The sequence below is a fragment of the Syngnathus typhle genome, linkage group LG1 (assembly GCF_033458585.1).
Source record: "Syngnathus typhle isolate RoL2023-S1 ecotype Sweden linkage group LG1, RoL_Styp_1.0, whole genome shotgun sequence".
Classification (NCBI taxonomy): Eukaryota; Metazoa; Chordata; class Actinopteri; order Syngnathiformes; family Syngnathidae; genus Syngnathus; species Syngnathus typhle.
In genome coordinates, this window is record NC_083738.1 from 29470404 (window position 1) to 29490288 (window position 19885).

Genomic DNA, 19885 nt, shown 5'->3' on the forward strand with positions numbered 1-19885 from the left:
AATGAGGTCTATAAGATAGTATGTATATTGTTGGACAGAGGCTGGTCACATCGAGTCTACCGAAAGAAAAATATGATACCTAAACATTGGGTCAAGATCGACTGCAGTTTTTGATTGCTGGACAAAAGAAAATGGTAACAGCTACAGCCATCCCAGTGTGGATCAAGATATTCCTCTTTTAACGCTTAGATAAAATGTTGTCAATGACGAGTTAGCCGTAATTTAGCTTCAGGCTTGCACTTCGCTGCATAATCTGCAGTATAATCTGCCTCTTGGCAAACCGCTCAGACATGACGCACATCAGATGGCGAGCTGATTAATTTAGTGTGATTAGAGGTCCCTAAATCCCAGAATACGGCTCCGGCACGCCTCTAATGCTTGTTTACAGCACTGCTCACAACGGAGAGACACAAATTAGGTCGATAGGGCTGCAATGTTGGTATCGGTGGGTTGTATCAATGTATTTAGTTTTGAATTAATCAACGCATAGTAGCAGTTTTAAAAATTATTCTGACATCCAATGAGGACCCTTATGCCACAGTACAGCCGTATTGACACAAACTGTATGGAACTATAATTAAATACTGCAAATCAATTCCAGTATTTGATTATCTATATTTCCATCTGGATTCGTTCAACACTAAAACATGAATGTCTTGTTTTTCTTTTCTTCAAGTCAATGTGAATTGTGTAAAAAACGGACATAGATAATGTAAAAAGATGGATGCAGATCATGTAAAAAAAAAAGTGAACTTAGATTTTAATCACGTAAAAGGTGGATGTCGGAAAAAAAATCTGTCGACTACAGAGAAAGCAGAAGTAGGCATTACTCATAACATTATTCTTGATGGATCGCATTTGTCGGAAGTGACTCACTGTTCAGTAAATAATTGTAGTCTTTGTGTGGCAATGCTCGGCCATTTAAATGAAAGAAATAAAAGTGTTGAGCCATGCTACCCAGGTAATGACTCGTCATGCACCCAAAACTGTCGTCTCCTTGTAAGAGAAATTGTGTTTGTTCCACTTCCTGCGTGTTCAGCGGCGCAGATTGCTTGTCGAGATTTGTCGTGTCGAAACTTTATCTAGGTAATTGATCCTTCGGGGTTTGCTTGGTCACGTTTTTTTGTACGCTGTAGTCTTCCATTGCCCAAAAAAGAAAATGGACAATGACTCAACGTGACCGGATTCTTCCTGCTTGTTGGGAAGACTTGGCATCACGAAGACTATTTCCACATGCGTACTAGCATTTTCCTAGCTCTGGGTTAAAAAGGATCCAGGTCTACTAGTGTCATGGGATATATATTTGTATCTAGATTTTGCTGTGCAAAGTTCCCAATAGTTTAACTGCGTTGCACTCGAGCCAAATGCAGTGCAGCACTTTTGGAACGTGTAAAAAGCTCAAACGCTGGGACACAAAGATTTTTGGGTTTAGAATGGAATGCTTTTTATTCCTATTCACAACCAGGAACGTTTCTAAATGTTCACCTCTTTTGGCAGGTGGTGTGATTTTCTTCTTTGTTATGCGCCATTGATGCGGTTTTCCGGTTGTGACTGCTCTAATTAACATTTGCCTTGATTGACCCTCCGTTCTCCCATCTGGCTGCACGTTTCCTCCTCACTTAACCTGTTCCCGCTGCCTCTAACCCCGTCTCATTAATCATACCGATCTCCATTTGGATGCATGCAAGTGTACACTGTGCAGAACAAAGAAGTATCGAAAAGAGCCTTGCATAACACCACATTAGCACTTCTCTTTCGAGGGCTTGTGTAATATACTTGAAGAAGTGTGTGCTTTTCCTCTGCCTTTCAATCATTAGGTTGAGGTTCTGTGTGGAAGGGAAAAGAATCACTTTGTAATCTCAAAACAACATGTTTATCAACGCTGTTCAAATATAGTCAAACATATCAGTAATGTGTGAAGGACAGCGTTTATAAAGTGAGTTATGTACGGATGAGGGGGAAAAGGAAGGCGCATTAGCGGCTATGCGGTCTCTGGAATGCTTTGCAGCGGTGCGCTAAACGGCCAGCCCAAATGCGACTGAAATTGGAGGCAAAGATGCGTCGAGTCCAGCCGCCTGTGCGATGCGCACCCGACACAATGACGCCCCTGTTACAGCCAGCTTCTGCCCGTCAAAAGCACTTAAGGTCACGCCAATTACACGGCAGCTATGCCAGGAATAATAGTGTTTACCCTGAAAATGTATCAGCTGCGAACCACTTCGCTCGAATAAAGCCACAAAATGAATATACTGTACGGGGTTAGCATTCGGGAGTCGCAGCAGATTGGCTGATTAATTTGATCAATTACTTCAAGTTCCTTTTCCAGGGCGGTTTAGTTTCGAGAAGTCGCAAATCCCAGGATGAAAAACACACGAATCTCGGTTTGATAAATGTCATTGGGCTTTTCTTTTTTTCCCCATATCCCAAAAATTGGAAATATGATCCTATTTAGTTTTAGAGCCCGTCACCCAGTATTGTTGTTGCAGATGCATGTAGAGGACGTATTGGTGCACCAACAAATCAAATGTAGTACAAAATGGTAGCATTCAATTTGGAAAGGACCGAGGTTGCCATATGAAGTCCACCATCCCCCTGCGATCCTTTTGTGCAACATCCTGAGGATGTAGCCTCAGACGCCCGTCTGCGGCCCAGGCATTCTTGTTTTCCCGAGGCGGGACGGGAAGGCCCCCCGAGCGGGATGTGCGCAGCGCCGTAAACAGGAAACTTTGCTGAGGAACGGCAGAAGCCCTGATGCAAGAAAATGACGAGGAATTTAGCACCTCATTGAAAAACGAAGAAACGATCATCTTCGCAGAGACTGAATGTTCGAGGATTGCCGTCAGCCAGCACAGAATGACAAACCAAATCACAAAACCCCTTTCATGCTGACTGGCTCTAAACATTTACTCCACGATTAATATTTGTCACATATTCAATGCGAATAGATGCAAGTCGTATTCAAATGTTTTCCGAACACAGAAAACCAAATTCAATACTTGCCTTTATTCAACTGTTTACCTGTGACCCAGATGATTGGTCATTTTGACGTTTTGTGTTTACATGCAAGTTTTTGTATTTACAGGCAAACTGCCTGTTAGACTACAGCTTCCATTGAGAGGTGGCTGTGTATCATCAATTCGTTTCATTTGTCAGAATGACATCAGTGTGATGCAATGAAGAACGCTTGTTCTGTGAGGTTGTTGACGCGGGACACTTTTTTTATGTGAAGTTCTAATAGTAATGAAAGTATCAATGTGTCTCTCACGGTTGTTAGCAGTTAGATAAGACCTATTTTTTTTAGTTTCGTACTTTTTTTCAAACTTTACTATGTATCAAGTGTCAGCTCCTTTTTTTGTGTGAATGAACAAACGTGAACGCAATCATGTAAATGTGCTAACAAATGGAATGCGGCTGGCCCGACCGACGCTGTCGTGAAAGCAGCCTGTTGCCTAGCAACCCCCAGGAGTCGCATTGTAATGCTAGAATTAATTAGTACTGAAGCGAGCACGGCTGAGGCGGCATAGATTTAAAAGATACATGGTAGAAGAATAGCATGAATATTTCACATGGGCTTAGACGAACAACAAGGGCAAATCAGGACATCTGATGTTGCCGTCTGTATCCGGATCGCACCACAACAGCCAACAATACAATACGAAATTGTAGCCTTACTGAAAATGAGACTACAGCTCGTTGTCATATTTGTATTGTATCGTGAGAGGTACTGAGTCAACTTTTCTTTCTTGCGCATATATTGATATCCACTTTATTCTCATGGTCAAATTCTGGACATGACTATGACTTCAGAAAGTCCTCTACTGTCGGTCATGGCTGGTATTAGGTCAAATGGAGTCGTCGCGCAGTACACAAAGCTAATTAGCCTCCTTACTGACTTTAAGCGCTTAAGTCCCAACTCAACGCGTTTAGCTCTCACTGGTCTTGGCGAAATCTTGAATTACACATGCACCTGTTGATGGAGACAACACGCAGCTGTTGTATGAACAGGAAGTAAATGACAGCTAGCGGAATAACCACCGCTAACACAATTTGATGGAACTGGTTGATTATTTCCCGGTGAAGCGCAGCAGCTGGTCAGCATGGCGACGTCCTGGTACAGGAATCAGGGAGGCATGTGAATGAGCTTAACAGCTAGACCTACTTGGGCTGCTAGCATAAAACCATCCGCGCCATTGAGACGGGGGCTAATAGCTAACAGCTAAAGAAAGCCTTTTGCACAAAGTGATTTTTTTATACAGCATCATGACTTCCTCATGTAGCTTCTTTTTCTGTCACTTATTAGTTAAACAGCATGTTTTCTTTCCCCCAGTTCAAATTAAGCCAGAAGTGGTTCCGTCCGTTCTGATCATTCGCACGCTGACTTCTACGGTCTAGCACTGATGTAGATGCCATAAAACCAATGTGTCGCGCCATAAACCCACCACCCAGACCACAGCTCATTCAACGCAGACCGCCGGACCCTCGATCCCACCGCCGGTTCCTGCACAGACCACATGTGCTGAACACGGCTGCAGCTAATAGCTTATAATCAGCCGAGGCTGGAAGGAAAAATGCCATGGGAGACATTTCTGGGAATGTAACGCAACGGAAAAAAAATGTATGTCAACTTTCTTACTGGAGAGTTTTGGTTTTCGATGTTTGGTTTCCTGCAGCCAACAACACTGATATCATCTGCCATCTAGTGTAAGAGAATTAATTGCTTTGCTTGTCACTATACTTTTCTGGCATAAATGAAGATGTATTAATTGTAGTCAACCAATGAAGCGGGATTGGATGGTTGCCCTCACCACAGCATAGAGTTTGGGAATTGCTGCTCTCTGCGAAGATAAATAATACATATTGAGGAAAAACACTGCCGTGTATTTGCTTTAAACGTGTTGAATGTGGCTTCAGTAGCGGGCACAAAAGGAGGGGGTTCTCTAAGCCACCCGTCATCAACTGACCGTAGTTGTCGTCGCGGAAGAACAAAGCCGCCCGTCCGACCTGATGACACTCGCTCCGTCTGGTTCAAACAAAAGCCTCAAAGAAGTAAAGCGCCATCGTCACCAAAGTTACACAGTGACCTATGATGATCGATTCACTGCAAAAGTAGCCAGGAATAAAGCAGGGGAGATGAAACAGGACTTGGTTGCACTTTAATCGACGGTTGAACTTCACCCCCCACCCCCCCTCCTTCTTCTGAAAAATTAACGCAACTGGGATGGAGGTCAGATTCATACTGTATTGACATGTTTCATTCAAAGTATATAAATATACTTTGTTTTATGCGAGTTTCAACATGACCAGTTTAAAATAAAACGATAAATGTTTTGAGATTCACTTGGTAAAATTCTGTACTAGATTTATTTTCTAGCCTATTTTCTAACAATTTTGCTGCTTCATACCATGACCTCTAGTGTTGTTTCTAAACATTGTTTTGCTAGCCATTAATCCTCCTTTTTAAAGTGGTTTGCAAACAGATCCAACATATCGGTTGCTCAAGGTTAATCCCAGTGAATGCTTTTGACTTTCACAACGGGAAAAAAATGTACCGTTTGACAACAATCACGCGCCGGCGTCGATAAACCCTTTACCCACGAACGATAGCGCAAGTGACTCGCAAACCTCGCCGCACGTCCTTAAAGAGCGCAGATGTTGTCACGTCGTGACCTTGCCGCCGCCTGCCTTGCCCCCACCTGCTCTAATGGATAAAAATACCCGACACCATCTTGTCAATCGAGAGACTCAAGGGCAGCTGCTAACAGGGGAATGCACAAACAAAGACACCCACCCGTGCGCACATACGGAGGCCGCTGGAGGTGTATGACATTTGGAAGAGAGTGCCGCCGCTGCACTCTGTCTGCTGAGCTGACAATTTAATGCCATATATTGTCATTAGCGGATGACCTTCAGACCCGCAACGCTGGCCACCCGGCGGCCCGGCTCTCCGTTTACCTCGTTAGGACGTCTCCAGCGGAGGCCGTTAAGAGCCGCTAATTGCATTGATATCGACAAGACGTTTGATTCCGTGCCAGAAGAGCAGAAAATGCGTTTAAGAATGGTGCGCCTTTCGCCTTGCAGCGAGACTTAACGTAATCCCCACATACTCTGCTGGTGGTGCTATTTTTATTTACTGACCACACTTAAAGTTGGGATTTTCATAGGTCATGTGAAAAATTTGTTCAAAATGATTTTCAGCCAAATATGCTGACTGGTTTGGTTCAACCCGTCCGTCCGTCCGTCTCAGCAGCGCGGCAAGACTTTGCATTTGCGTGACACGACTTGCTGACATGTCTTTTTACGAGTCGCTGAGGTGGTCCCATGTGTGGTTGGGCACTCTAAGACATTATCTGGCCCACTGTCATGTGAGGAATGTGAGCCTCAACACCCAAAACGGCCTCTCTTCGCTGTCCCTCGTAACAGGATCCTGCCAAGAATACCACAGCAACTCTTAACGGGGGAGCCTTTCAAAGCAACCATGGAGGAGGTCAACGCTTCAAAGGAATTTCCTGTTCGTACGTTTGAGGGGAGTGTGTTAGGGCCCGAGCTGTTTGACCTGTTGAGGTCTCCAACTTTTGGCCTCCGTACGAGCAGGTAGATATTTTGACTGGAAACTGGGCAGCCAAGCAGAGAAAGAGGTTCCTTGAAAAGAAGACAAAAAGGGTCAGGGAGAACATTTTGAATGAATTAATGCAAAGCGTTTTGACTATAAAATAAAGATTTTTTTGGCCAGATTTTTGATTACAAAACAATTGTGTGTGAAAGTTGACCCCATTAAAATTGATTTTGCCGATGAGCGGCAGGATTCAATGCAAGGCAGAGACGTTTTGCTCGTAGAAATGCCCATTTTCTTCTTTCTTGAACAGCCGCTTTCCCCCGCTGTAGCTTTTCGATTTCAAACCCGTTAGCAAGCCACGGAGAGCAAACTGAAGCGATTTCACTCGACCAAACTGTCACGCTTCACAATTAAGACATTTTCACCCATCATAAATCCTTCATTTACAAGTTTGCCTCCCCGTGGGTTTTCATCCTCTCCTCCCATTTTCCATTAAAAGTTTCCTCATTCCACACACTCTTTGGATGTTACCTTAGATGAGCTAATTTCCTCTATCAAGTACAAAGTATACAAACTGAAGTATCGGTACACATCACCGCGGTTCCCCATTACAACTTCATTGACATAAATAACTGATTCTTTGTAATCCAGTGCTTTGACGCCATCCTGTACAATTGTAGTAGGGCATAACAGATAGAGCACCAAAATACACAGATCGCTGCAAATAGGAGCGTGTATAAATATTGATAGTAGTAATTAATATTGATTGTAACTTGATCATTTAGACATTGTTTGATTTTAGAGGCCTTACCAGCGTCATTTAAATTCAAACTTGATCTCATTAGCCATCGTAATCAGTCCACCCACAAGACAAGTATCTAAGTATACATTACAAATTGCAAGCCCTGGCCGGGAGCAATGGCTCCATTCTTGTTGCAAGCCTCAGTGTGATTCTTGTCTCTGCTGGCTAAAAGATGCATGGGGAGCTGCTTGCTATCTGTTCTCAGCCTTAAACCCGAATGAATACCCGGATTGACCATCAGAGCTGCAATGAATGGGAAGCCTTGTGTAATCTATGCCGGCAGACCCCCGTGGTGGTCCCAGATAAGACCGACCGATTTTCACCTATAGTGGAGGGCAGGTCGGTCGGCTCTTTGTTTAATACGTACAATGGGGCATAGGAGCCTTTACGGTATTGATCGGCAAAGAATGAGGAAAGGTAAGAAGTCCAGTTATAATTTGTGCTTGCAGCTTTGGCAGGTCATGTGGAGAGCTGTATGTTTTCATGCTACATAACTAACTGTTGATTTCATTTTTTTCTTACCAAAAACAGGTTTTGGGTGTTAAACTATTGTTTGTATTAACATTTATTGTGTAAATACCCGAAGGGGAAAAAAACAGTTGACGAGCACTGCACTTATGCCTGCTCCATGTCAGCATTGAGGCCTGATCCGCACCGGCATCCTGGAATGTTCTTTTCTTCTAGCGAGGACCACCTGTATTCCTGGAAGGATTAGTTTGGGAAGGGGGATTAAATGTTGTGTTTTAGAGGGTTAGGTCCCGGATGACATTCTTGCTCTCAAGACTCTTATCGACCAACTTCTTGTGGATACATTTATGATTATTATTTTTAGATTGAATGGATGTCGGAGCTCGGAGTGATTGTTGCTAGCCCCGATTCTCTTTGGCTGAGGTCTACTAACCTTTTGTGAACGCATGATGATCATTAATACGATGATTGTGATCTTCTTATATCTGCACTCGTTTGTCAAGAAGTAATATGTTCATAATTGTCTTTGTAGTAGTTTGAAGGAGGTTTTCCTACACATGCCCACATCCTGGTTGCATTCATGCATCCTCACCACTGCAAATATTCACAAGCATTTTTGTGGCAATTGGGTCTATCTGACAATTAAAAAAAAAAAAAAGTCAACTTTGGAAAGTTGGCCTTCTTTACATTCTTTCCATACAACCAATCGCAAAACTATTGGAAAGCTAAGCCATAATTGATGGGTTGATATAGTTGTGCTTTGCTTGCTTGAGTGCTGGTGGAGGCCCATTCATTGTCGTGTAACTTGGCGAGGCTGCCATCTAGTGGACTCCATGTTAAAATACATCTCCCGGGTTTGGGGATTTTTAAAGTCTGCTTTAAGTACTGAGACTCCTCCTTACAGGGCCAACATTTTTACACCCGTTAAACATAAGTGTGTGTGGAGTCCTCCATACCATTGGAATTAAAAAGTTGACTGTTTTCTCAAGTATTTTTTCAGGAAAAAGTTCTGGTGTTAGGAAAATATTGGGACAGAAAAAAAATCTATGAATTATTATAATTTCCCCATTATAGGACTCAGAGGTTGTCTTATCTTAGAAGTCACAATTTTCTCAATACAAAAATCAGGATTTTAATCAGGGCAAAAATTCATAATTGTGCAAGAATGAAGCTATGTATGTATTTCCATGATAAAGAATATAATGATTTTAAGGTGTAACAAGGGAAGAAATTTTTTGTTTTAAAACTTAATTCCAAAAACATAACTCTGTAATATCACATCTTTTATTCCTGAATGTTAATGCACTTTTAGCTATTGGTCCAAAAAAATAAATAAAATGCACTTGTCGTTCCTCTGCACTTACTAAATGATGTGAAACAGTCATTTATTAGTTACGGTTTTGTAGACGCCTCAGCTACAACCTGAGCAGTTTGATTAATGGACAAAAAGTTAAAAATGTTTTTGCAGTCCTCAGCAAGCTGGGGGAATCACATGTTTCGTTTCCTTAACTTGCATAAAATCTATCCAAACAAATCAGCATGTATGGAGAAAATGTACGTTATAATCATGTTCAACCCCAAGTGCCATTCATTAATTATATTATTAATGAATGGTGACTTTGTGTTGTTCTGCTGTTGCAAAACAAATTGCTCCCAGGGGGATAATAAAGTTTCTGAGATCATTAGGGTCACCTAAAAGGGTGAAGTTGCTCTGTGTGCCAGCAGGTGGCAGTAGCAGGTGGCTCCTCAGGCACTGCTTTGTGTTCAGCTTGGTATTGCCAATGTTGGGAATGTGTGACGTAAGCGAGCCCTGCTGAAGGGGTTTCGCACGCGCGCAATGTTGACTTAAACTTCTGCATGGACAGGACACTGTCTGTGTGTTGCCTCTTTGTTTTACACAAAATAACTGCATCAGAGTTGTCACAGAGGAACTCAGCATTTATCCGCTAATTTTCTTTTACACAGAACCCTGCAGAAGAATAAAATACAGTATATGTGATACATCAAGTATGATTTTTTTTTTACCTTAATTGAAATCAAATTACAATAACCCATTCACCAGTTTTTAGGTAGATATAGTTTATTTGTTGGGATGCACTGTATCACATCATTACGACATTCCTGTTAGTTAATTTTTTTCTGGTATCTCAGGTAATATGAGGGCATTCTAGAAAGCGCCAAAAAATAAAATCAGTTTTCAACAAATAGCCGAGTCTACATTCCACAGGAGAAAAAAAAAGTGTCATTTATGGTTCGTAAACTGTGAATCACTAATGGCATACATTTTAATTGCTATGTTAAACAAATGATTCAAAACAGTGTATAACCATTCAGACAGTAGCTGCCAATAGCCAGGCGCAACTCACGCCGAGTCACTCAACATGCAGAACGACTAACGGATTAATCAATTCGTAAAATGCTTGATCCTAGAAATATTGGTGGCATCAGCCCTAGTTCACTGCACAGCCCAGTAAGCATTTGCTCACATACGCGGTCAATGGCCAAGAGTGTGTCAACACAGTGGCGCGTTTCACCTCAGTCTCGTTGGGATCCCATTCCAAAATACCCCCACCGGTACTCACTGGTTCACTTTATAAAGACTTTGAATGGGGAGTTTATATGCACTTTCTTTCTACACGATAACATAGTGCTCCCTATACAGTTCCTTCACTTAGAAATGTTTCTGTAGTGGCCTTGTTGTCATTGTAGCTTTCTGAATGTGCTTTTGTCCACATGGGGGCGCTGGAGAAGTGCTTTGTCATGCTTAGTTGTCCATATGTGAAGCAAAGGAAGCCTCATCTTGCATCTTTTAGTTTCAATTTTAGGTTACGTCTTAACATACATCCCGTTCTGATGTGAATTTTCTGTTGTTGTTTTTTAGGACCTGGAGATTGTCTACTCCTACCTCCATGGCATGGAGGCCTTGTCCAACCTGCGGGAGCACCAGCTCAGGTGGGCATTGCATTTGACAACAATTAAATTCATCAAAAAAAAATCATGTCAAGGCTCTCTTTTACACTCAAATTTTACCAGCGTTTTCTCCAATAACGAATAAAACATCTTTGTGGAAAACACACGTGACTTTCCCGCCAGCCATTGCGTTTCCAGCATGCCTCGTGTGTGTGCATTTATGTGGATTATCCCGCCGAGGGAACAATGTAAAGTACATGACCTGTGAGCTGGAACATTCCACGCAGTGACTGACCCTTTCCCAGCACTCACTTTCCAGTCAGACACCACACTTAGCAAAGGATTTTGTTAAAGATCTTGTTTTTGTGTTGCTCCACACACACACACACACACACACACACACACACAGGCTAGTGGTTGTTTGCGTGTGCCCCTCAGCTGTGTTTAGATGAGCTACTGTGAGTTACAGCACACTGTGATGTCGCAGTGTTGTTTCTGGAGGCTACAGGTGTGTGTGTGGGGGGGGGGGGGTCCTGATGCAGATGACATCTAGGGAATTCACTACCTGCACGGAACTTCAGTTGCAATGAATGAAGTTAAATGTTATTACGAAACAGTTTTCTTTGAATACGTTCACAACTAAGAAATGAAATTTCTGCCGAAATTTAGCCGATGCCCAACGAAAAAGCGTAGAATCCGCTGAAATGAAGGAAACAAAACAGTGTGTGAAAATTGGAATTTAAGAAATATTCTATGTCATTTAGTTTTGCTTTTTATCGAAAGGGACAAATCGATAAGTCAAAAAGCTGAATTTGGGGGAACAAGCCTATTTGCCCAGTCCTTGTACAGACAGACAGATAAAAGTAAAAAATGTATGAATTTTATCTTGAAAAAATAAATCTGATGCAATGTTGGTCAAATAAATGTTGAATGATGTGAAAATTTGATGGAATGGAGGCACGTCCACATTTATATGCAGGAAGTATTCATTCTGAAATTACGTTTCACCCCTGCAGGATCATGTGCGAGACGGTGCGCTACGAGAGACACGAAGCCAACGAAGTGCTCTACTAGTAAGTGCAAACGTAATGTGATGTTTGAACGGATGCTGATCATTTGACAGACACCTTGATGGGAAGTGCATTTGGTGCTTGCTGTACATCACTTTGACACGCAAACGCTCACACGTGATTTAATAAGCGCCCAGCCTCCTGTCTATCACTGACGATCCTAAAGGGGCCGTTTGCTTTGTGATGCAAAAACGGAACGAAAGTTCGTGTTTGTTCATCGTGTAGAAAAAGTGTGGTGGAGCTTCAAATCATTCTGCTCATGAGGTGTCCCACATTTGGGTCTGTATGAAGTTTTTTGTTCCCAAATACAGATCACATAACACAGAATGACATGCACCTATGACCCACTTAACAACCTCATCGTACCTTTGCGCTACTGATGTCACTGCGCGACACAAGGATAATTGTTGGAAAAGTGCTCATATTTTTGCTCTCTCGCTGGCACGCACGCACAATCCAAAGCTTCTGCGAAAGTGCCTATATGGCAAAAGAGCCAGAACCTTGCAGGATTTACCGTCCGCTGATTACAGTTTTCTCGCAGATAAGAGGCTGACCTGACACATTTTTACTTGAGGTTGCTATCGTCTGTTCAGCCTTTTAACCTCTTCAGTGTCGCCATTTGCAAGTACACTAGCCGGCAGCCATTGCCTGTCTGTCGTCTTTGTTATTTTTCAAGTGTAGTTTGGTGCATTTTTAGAGCAGCAATAACAACAAAATAGGAATGTAGGCCTCAGCTGCCGTCACTTTTTCTCCTTAAGACGCAAATGCAAGAGGGGAAAAGTTGCTGCAGCGCATTCAAAGTGCTTCCAAACAAACATTACTGGATAGACTTTTTTTTTTTGTGGATGCTGTCGGAACACTCCAAAGTTAGTTTGACAACAACGTTGCCACGCCGAGACTCTCCCCCCATGCGCCTTTCATGGCGAAAGCGTCAAAAACAAACTTTTCCATTGTTATATTTTTAGCTTTTGGTTCGCATCGGACGCTGCAACACTCCTGTCAAACGTCTCTCCATCTTGTCAGTCCAAACAGCTTTTATTCTCTGGCTGTATTTTTGGGGGGAACGGCGCTCTGAGAATAGAATAAGAAATAAAATAAAAACACTCCAGCCTGACCCATCTGTCTTGGATACTTAATTGTAACTCATTTGGACAAATTCCCTAGTTGGTGCTCTTCAAAGTACAAGCCCTGGAAGTCTCGCAAAATGGCTCTCTTAAACCAAAATGGCCGATTTCAGTCATGGGTCCTTGAGTCTTTTTCATGTGTATGTTGCCGCTCCGCTCAATTTTGTGTCAACCAATAAAACAAGTGTCTGGGTGCGTTTCAGTCCTCAAACTGATCATCAAACTTTGATGTGTGCTTCTTGGCAATTTAAGCAAGCGTCCTTTTTAGTTCTTTTGGCCAAGTTCTCAAGTAGGCACCCATAAAAGTAGGAGTTCAAAATGGCTGCTTTAGTCCAAAATGAAGAAAACCTCTTGTTCACTCTTGGGCACAGATTTTTTACTTGTAATTGCAAATATTAAAACTTTTAACTGTTATTAACTGTTCCTGTTTTAGCATTTTGTCACAAGGAGTGCAAAGTTAAGCGTGGTGCAGTAGAGCTACATAAGTCAAATCAAGTAAAAACTAATTTTAGTCATGAAGTGCTGTGTAGAGTCCAAAACTTAAAATGATATTTGCATTTGCTTGTTAAAAAGATGCCAAACGATGGCTTGCTGCGATGACAAGGCACTTTCCTGAAAAGTCAAAGTACTAACTTTTGTAAAAAGAAATACAATTGATACTGCGTGTTTACCCAAAAAACACTATTGTTGTCATACTATCCCGAATAGAACTACTCATGTCACTCCTTAACAATAAACTGACATTATTCGTGAAAAAAAAAGTTCCTGTCAGTTAAAAGAAAACCCCGCATTGGCCGTCTCTTCCCGTACACGTGGCCCAAATCAGTCAAGCTGTCAGCGTGTTCGCTCACTACAGCTTCTTTGTTAGCAAACTTCACAACCATGTCTGTGCCATCGCGAGACACACTTCTTCACAGGCGGCATTCCATTATGGCGTCGATGGCAGACTGATGCCAAGGAGACTTTTCCGACCGGCAGTTCTTCTTGGTTTTTCTCTCCAAATTGTTATTCCTTTCTAAAAAAAATAAAAATAAAAAATCCGAGGTATTTGTCATTCTCATCTGATATTTAGATTTTTTTTCCCTTACTATTTATATACAAATATCAAATGAGTTCTTTGTTCATCAATTTTGGAGAGAAATATTTGTTTGTATTCTATCTTTTCCCCCAAAGTATTTGTATATTTTCTCCCTTTGTTTTCCCCCCCCTTATTTGTTCATTTTATTTTTTTACTCATATTGTCATATTACTTGTGTGTTTTTAGTACATTTTCGGTATTTTCTAATATTTTTGTGATTTGCATATTTAAATGTTTGTTTGTTAGCCCTTAACGACTTTCACAGCGGAGTTCTGCAAAGTTTCCCGTTGTTTTGATTTCCGGTCGATGCAATGAGGCTTTGTAAATGGTGCAAAGAAATCTTTCTCATGCAAATTCCTTATCAGACTCTGCACACACTCTTCCATAGTTCAAGATGCTTATTGGGTGTCTCCCTAATAATACTAATGTAGTTGTTCACCGCAGGAGCCGCTTTTGAACTGGAAAAGTCTGGTGATTAACTTGTCAAAATGTTCCCACCGGGAGAGTGCGTGCGCATTAGTTTGGCAATTATCTGCAAAAGGCTGTGCCAGCCAACAACAACGACGGCGTTGGCGTCATCACGCCGGGTCACCGCGAGTTTACTCCCGTCTGTGGTTCCTTGTCTCCTCGGGCGCTTTAATAGATGTGGGCGGATGGCGGCGCGCTTGCCGGTTCATTCGCAGTTCTCCCGTCTGCACTTTTTGACACTGTTCACAGCTTCTTATTTACAAATTGAAACCCTTTATAGTTATAATTATAGTTACTTGCTAGCTTAGTGTCTCAGAGGTGTTGTTTCAAACCAACAGAGAACATGAAATAAATTGTAGAAAACAAAAAGGATGACGCTAATCAGCGACGATTTGTCAATCCTAAATTATGATGCTATGATGATATTGTGTCTTGTAAACAAAATCCTTGGTTGAAACGATGAGCAAGTTTGCTTTATCCCGTTTCCCATTCCGGCAACTTCTGTTTATTTGGTGCCTACAAGGAAAAACGTGATGAAGTGACTGTATACATGCCACAATCAATCAATCAATCAATCAATGCTCCAAAAAGTGAAACCAAAAACGGTCATTTATTTTTAAATAGAAAATGAAAATTGAAAAACTAAGACTGTTGACAAATTTCCAGCGAACGTCTTCATTGTGAAGCACACACTAGTCGAACTTAAGATGGTTAAAAAGGTTGCCCGTGTTGCCGGTGGTTTACACTTTGTCTTCCACTACTCTTTTCTATTCAGAATCCCCCCCCCTTTTTTTTTTAAATAAAACATTGTCTTGAATTTCATTTATTCTATTTGATGAAAGTTAATATGTATATATTTGATCCTTTGTGTCGGAATTAGCACTAATCCTCTATTAATTTTATTATTTTCTAATCTCTCCTTGCAGCCCTGATGACATTGGAAGCTGCTGGTACATCCTTTTGTCAGGTTCTGTGTTCATCAAGGAATCCATGTTCCTGCCCAGGAGCAGGTAGGTTGTCCACCATTTTGTTTTTCTTTGTGTTTTTTTGTTTTGTTGGGGGGCTCATTGAGGGTTTCTTTTAAAGTGATTGTCTCTTCTGATTAGGCCCGTAGCATTGTTGGGGGGAAAAAAAAGAGCTGTCTTTGTTGCTCGACCCACCAACGTGGGCGATCTTTTTTGTGCATTGCGTAACACACAAAAGAGCATTCGGGCGGCCGGGTCGTGGTGCCGCGAGAGGGTGGGAGTTGCTCACCGGTCGTTCAGATGAAGTTGGGGAGGCGTTTGAAAGCCCATAAAACTGTTAATGCTAACCTTTTAACTTTGAAAATGCTTGTAAGCGTGATGTCGGTATTACTAGAATTTATTGCACACTATTCATTTTTACTATTCCTACTTTTTCTAGCTGCTCATTGTTACAGGGCTGCCTGAAGTCATCACCGTTTTGTCACTTCCACTAAACTTGGCCTCAAGTCAAACGTTCATTATAATGAATGGTTGTGAGATTCAAATGTCTGTCAAAAGCTATAGTTTTTTACAGTGATACTTGAAGGCAGCAGTTTGTGCTTGATTCAACCAAGTCAAAATCAAGTTTTAATAATAACTAGGGTAAGAAGAAAAGAAAGACTCCACCTATGCCGTTTTCAATTTGAACCCAAATTGCACACGTAAATGAAATCCCCCACCTCTGACAGCTCTGGAAAAAGTCTGTATGACTCGACAAGGGAACGCCACGACGCCTCAGGGCTGAATTAGTTTTTTGACAAACTTATAGGAGTCCAGTGAGAAGATATCTTCCTGGAGATTTTAATTGGCTTCTTGATTCGCCTTCTATCGGCGCTTCTCAGCGGAGCCGTCTGACAATGGTTGACTCGTTAAAAGGTAAAACGTTTGTTTATCCCAGAGGCCGGTGTAACATCAAACGTAACCCAGATAAGCCGAGCCTGACGAGTGGGTGACACACATTCGCATCTAACATTAGTAGTTGATCTCGTTAAGATTGTGCGGCATCAAGATTTTGTTCTTTTTCAGAATGTTTACAATCGGTAATTTGTCTTTTTTTTGTTTTTGGAGAGTGTACAACATCAGTCATTTGTCTTTTTTAGAGCCACATCCTGCATTTATTTATTTATTTATTTATTTATATATATACATACATACATACTTACTTACTTACTTAGTTTGTCTTTTTTTGTCAAAGCTAGCTGGTAGCTGCACTTTTTTACGCTTTGTTTTACATCATTAACAGAGTTACAGCCTACCTCGGTAGTTACTGCTTGCATAAATATATGTAAACTTTCCCAAACATTAACTAAGTTTTGACAATGGAAGCTCTACCAGCTTCTTTCTCAATTTTTGTTTCCAAAGTCTAATGGAGGAAGCAGTGATGAAAAGCATTCCACTCATTCTGAGTCTGGTTTCACTTCTGACATTTATTAAATTTATCTCCACTATCAGCTGACTGGCGCTGGTCTGGTCTTTAATTCGTGGGAAATACATCACTTCCTGTCAAGGCGAGTAAAAGCGAATCAACGGCCTGATGGGAACTAAGAATGTTACGCCATGACCTGCTGCGGTAAAGGTTAGCAGAGTTCAGTCGCGATGCAACAACCCAGGAAAACGCTATTTTAAAAAAAAAAAGTTATTCTGTCTCTGCCTGATCTGAATCATTTACATCTCAGCAAATTCACTTTCTAAGTGTAGACAGACAAATTGTTGTTATATGGGAGTGTGCATCCTTTGCCAGGATTTTTTTTTAGTAACTTAGTGACAAGTGAGAGTCAATATTTTGCTATGATTTATTAATGTGATTACAATTATGTTGGTGTGACATCAACTGTTTAGTTTTGACACAAAAGGCCAGCCAGCTGTACTCAGCATATTTACACATGTACACTTTTAGCTACTTAGTGAAGTGCTTTACTGATGTTGGTTGTTTTGGGGTGCGCCAATGTTGGGAAGTTTAACTGTAAAAGGGAGGGTTGCTTCAAAAGCTTGGGAAAGGCTCTGAGTTCACAAGGCATCATTCCGGTTGATTGACTGTTTTTACAACATGGTATTCATGAGTAACTTCTGCCGAATAGCGGGAGGATTCCTACTCCCCTCTCTCCCTCCCTCCTTCACCCCCCCCCTTGACAAATGACACACTCCACCCTCTTGACTCCATTGTAGCAGGAAGTGAGTTGTATGCTGGAATGCCGGCTGCGTAGCGCATTACGAAGGGCAAAGGGGGCTGGCGTAAAAGGGGCCGATCCATTGGACGAGGGGGGGCGGGGGTTTGATCTACCAGCTACGCACTCTCATTCTCACAGTAGTGGCGAAGGGGTGCGCACAGTGGGATATACGCCGCAATCTGCCGACCTGGAACATGTCCGCGGGACTTAACTAAGGGACTAACCTTGCGGGATATTTCCGGAGGAGCAGGAAGGAGGATCGTCTAATCTTATCAAGTGGCGGCTTCACTCCGACAGCCGAGTGGTGGCGGGTGGGTAAGCGTCAATTAACTCCCAGTGCCTTAGAAAAAAAGTGGCTTGTTTTGGTTGTGATGTTAAAATGTGAGCCAGGAGCGGGTAAAGTCTTCAAGGGTGTGGAATGCGCAGCGGGAGCTATTTTGGATCTGGATTGGAGCACGCTTTTGAAGCCAAACGTCAAAAGACAATGTTCCTAGCTGCGGGAGATTCAAAGTGCAGCAAGAGTTGACTGATACCACCCAGAAAAGTTTCCAAAGTCTTTTTTGATGGATTTTACAATATTAGAATGCCTGTCTTGGGTTTAAGATCACAAATATGCAATAATTAATCTTTTTTAGGATATCACAAAATCAAAGTCCATATTAGGGAAAGTGCACTATCCGTATTTTGTCGTCTTTAATGAATGAAAGATTCTCAAATAAAATGTAAACAATTAAAAGAAAAGCTTAGCAGTTACATTTCAGAAAAACTCAACATTAATCGCTTTTCTTTTTGTTATTTTGTCTGTGGGGAAAGTACAACAATGCTGTTGTTTTTACTAAAAAAAAATTGCAACATTATTAGTTTGACTTCTTTTCAGGAATGCACAACAAACAATAGTTTTTAGGAAAGCCAAATGTCAATTTGTTTTTTCAGCACTTATGTATTTGTTTTCTGTTTGAGAAAATGCAACATAGTTCTGTTTTTAAAAAAGTTTCAAATCAATCACCCTTTGTCTTCATTTTAGGCAAGTGCCTCAATACTTTGTCTCCATTTTGGGGAAAGTGCATCATCAGTACTTTGTCATCTGCTTAGGATAGTGCAACAGCAGGTAGTTTGTCATTTTGGGAATGTGCTACGCCTTTAATAGTTTGTCTTTATTTTAGGAAAGTGCTTTTTGTCTTTGTTTTACGATTCTAAAATAAAATAAAATAGTAGAAAAAAACATTAATACCACAGCTTAAATATGTTGCTTTTCTTAGTTAAGGTCACACCCAATTAATTTTCTTCAATGCTAAAATGAATTTGCATGTTTGCCCAAAATAGGGAGCAAAAAGCAAAAGCATCTTAGATAAGCTTGGTCATTGGCCTGTTTGGAGGAGCTAAAAGTAGTCATGCATCCAAGGTGCAATCTTGCCAGCGGGATCTGAGTCTATTCCGGAAGGTACAAACCGTGAACTATCTGCTTCCACGTGGCTAGAGGAATTGTGTTTACAAAGCTGAAAGGCGGTTGGGTGGTCAGCTGCTACCCTGAGCGAGGTTGGGGGGGATGCAGTGTTACAGTGGTATGAAATCTGGGTTTTTAATTCTCCTTCTCTTCATCTTTTGTAACCAACAGGATTAATCTTTGTCCTTCTTAAAGGCCCAAGTGAGTTAAAAAAGCTGGCGTACCCGCTCACCGCACCACTAAACAGCTTTGCGTAAAAGCCTAGACCCCCAATTCTCCCCGCTTCCCTCCCTTTTCGTCCGCCCTCTTCCAGCCGGGATTAGGCGGCGCACCGGTCGAGTCGCCGACAGCAGAATGGATTTGAGGCTTTGGCGGTGAGCCGCCGGGCTCACAGACTGAAAAGGCGGCTGATGTATGCGCTGTGACATTCCAAACAACCCGGGCCCGTTGTATAACAGGGGGTCGCCAAGGGGGTGCCGGTCACCTAATCGAGCAATGAACTCGTCTACAAATATGACGTGTGGACATGAACGACACAGTGAGGAAATGCATGAGGGATCTGTTTTCTTGCATGCTCATGCCCGAACGCAGCGAGTCCCAACCAGGGTGCTGTCGGACACCAGTGTGGGAAATGGTCAGAGTTCACCTAATTTGTCCATAATATGTCCGTTCATCTTCTTTTGCGGTTGCTAGGCAATTAGGGCTCAGGGTTCCAGTTAGGTATTTGAGATTAGGTATGGCCTTTGGATTTAAAGTTGCGGGTGAGGTTGCGGTTAGGTTTATGGCTGGAGTTGTT

The 19885-nt window shown here is 41.9% G+C and overlaps 1 protein-coding gene across 7 annotated transcripts in view; it reads left to right on the forward strand.

The window, feature by feature from the left end:
• The window catches only part of LOC133155879 (rap guanine nucleotide exchange factor 2-like), a 69346-nt gene that overhangs the window by 5735 nt on the left and 43726 nt on the right, over positions 1 to 19885 (forward strand). For 5 of the 7 annotated variants that reach the window (XM_061281523.1, XM_061281541.1, XM_061281549.1 and 2 more), the window contains exons 3-5: positions 10705 to 10775; positions 11750 to 11806; positions 15400 to 15483. In XM_061281523.1, coding sequence (XP_061137507.1) covers positions 10705 to 10775; positions 11750 to 11806; positions 15400 to 15483 — 212 coding nt within the window. Of the gene's footprint in view, positions 1 to 10704; positions 10776 to 11749; positions 11807 to 15399; positions 15484 to 17744; positions 17961 to 19885 lie in introns of those variants that run through there. The other 2 variants (XM_061281573.1, XM_061281564.1) reach the window with 2 other exon arrangements.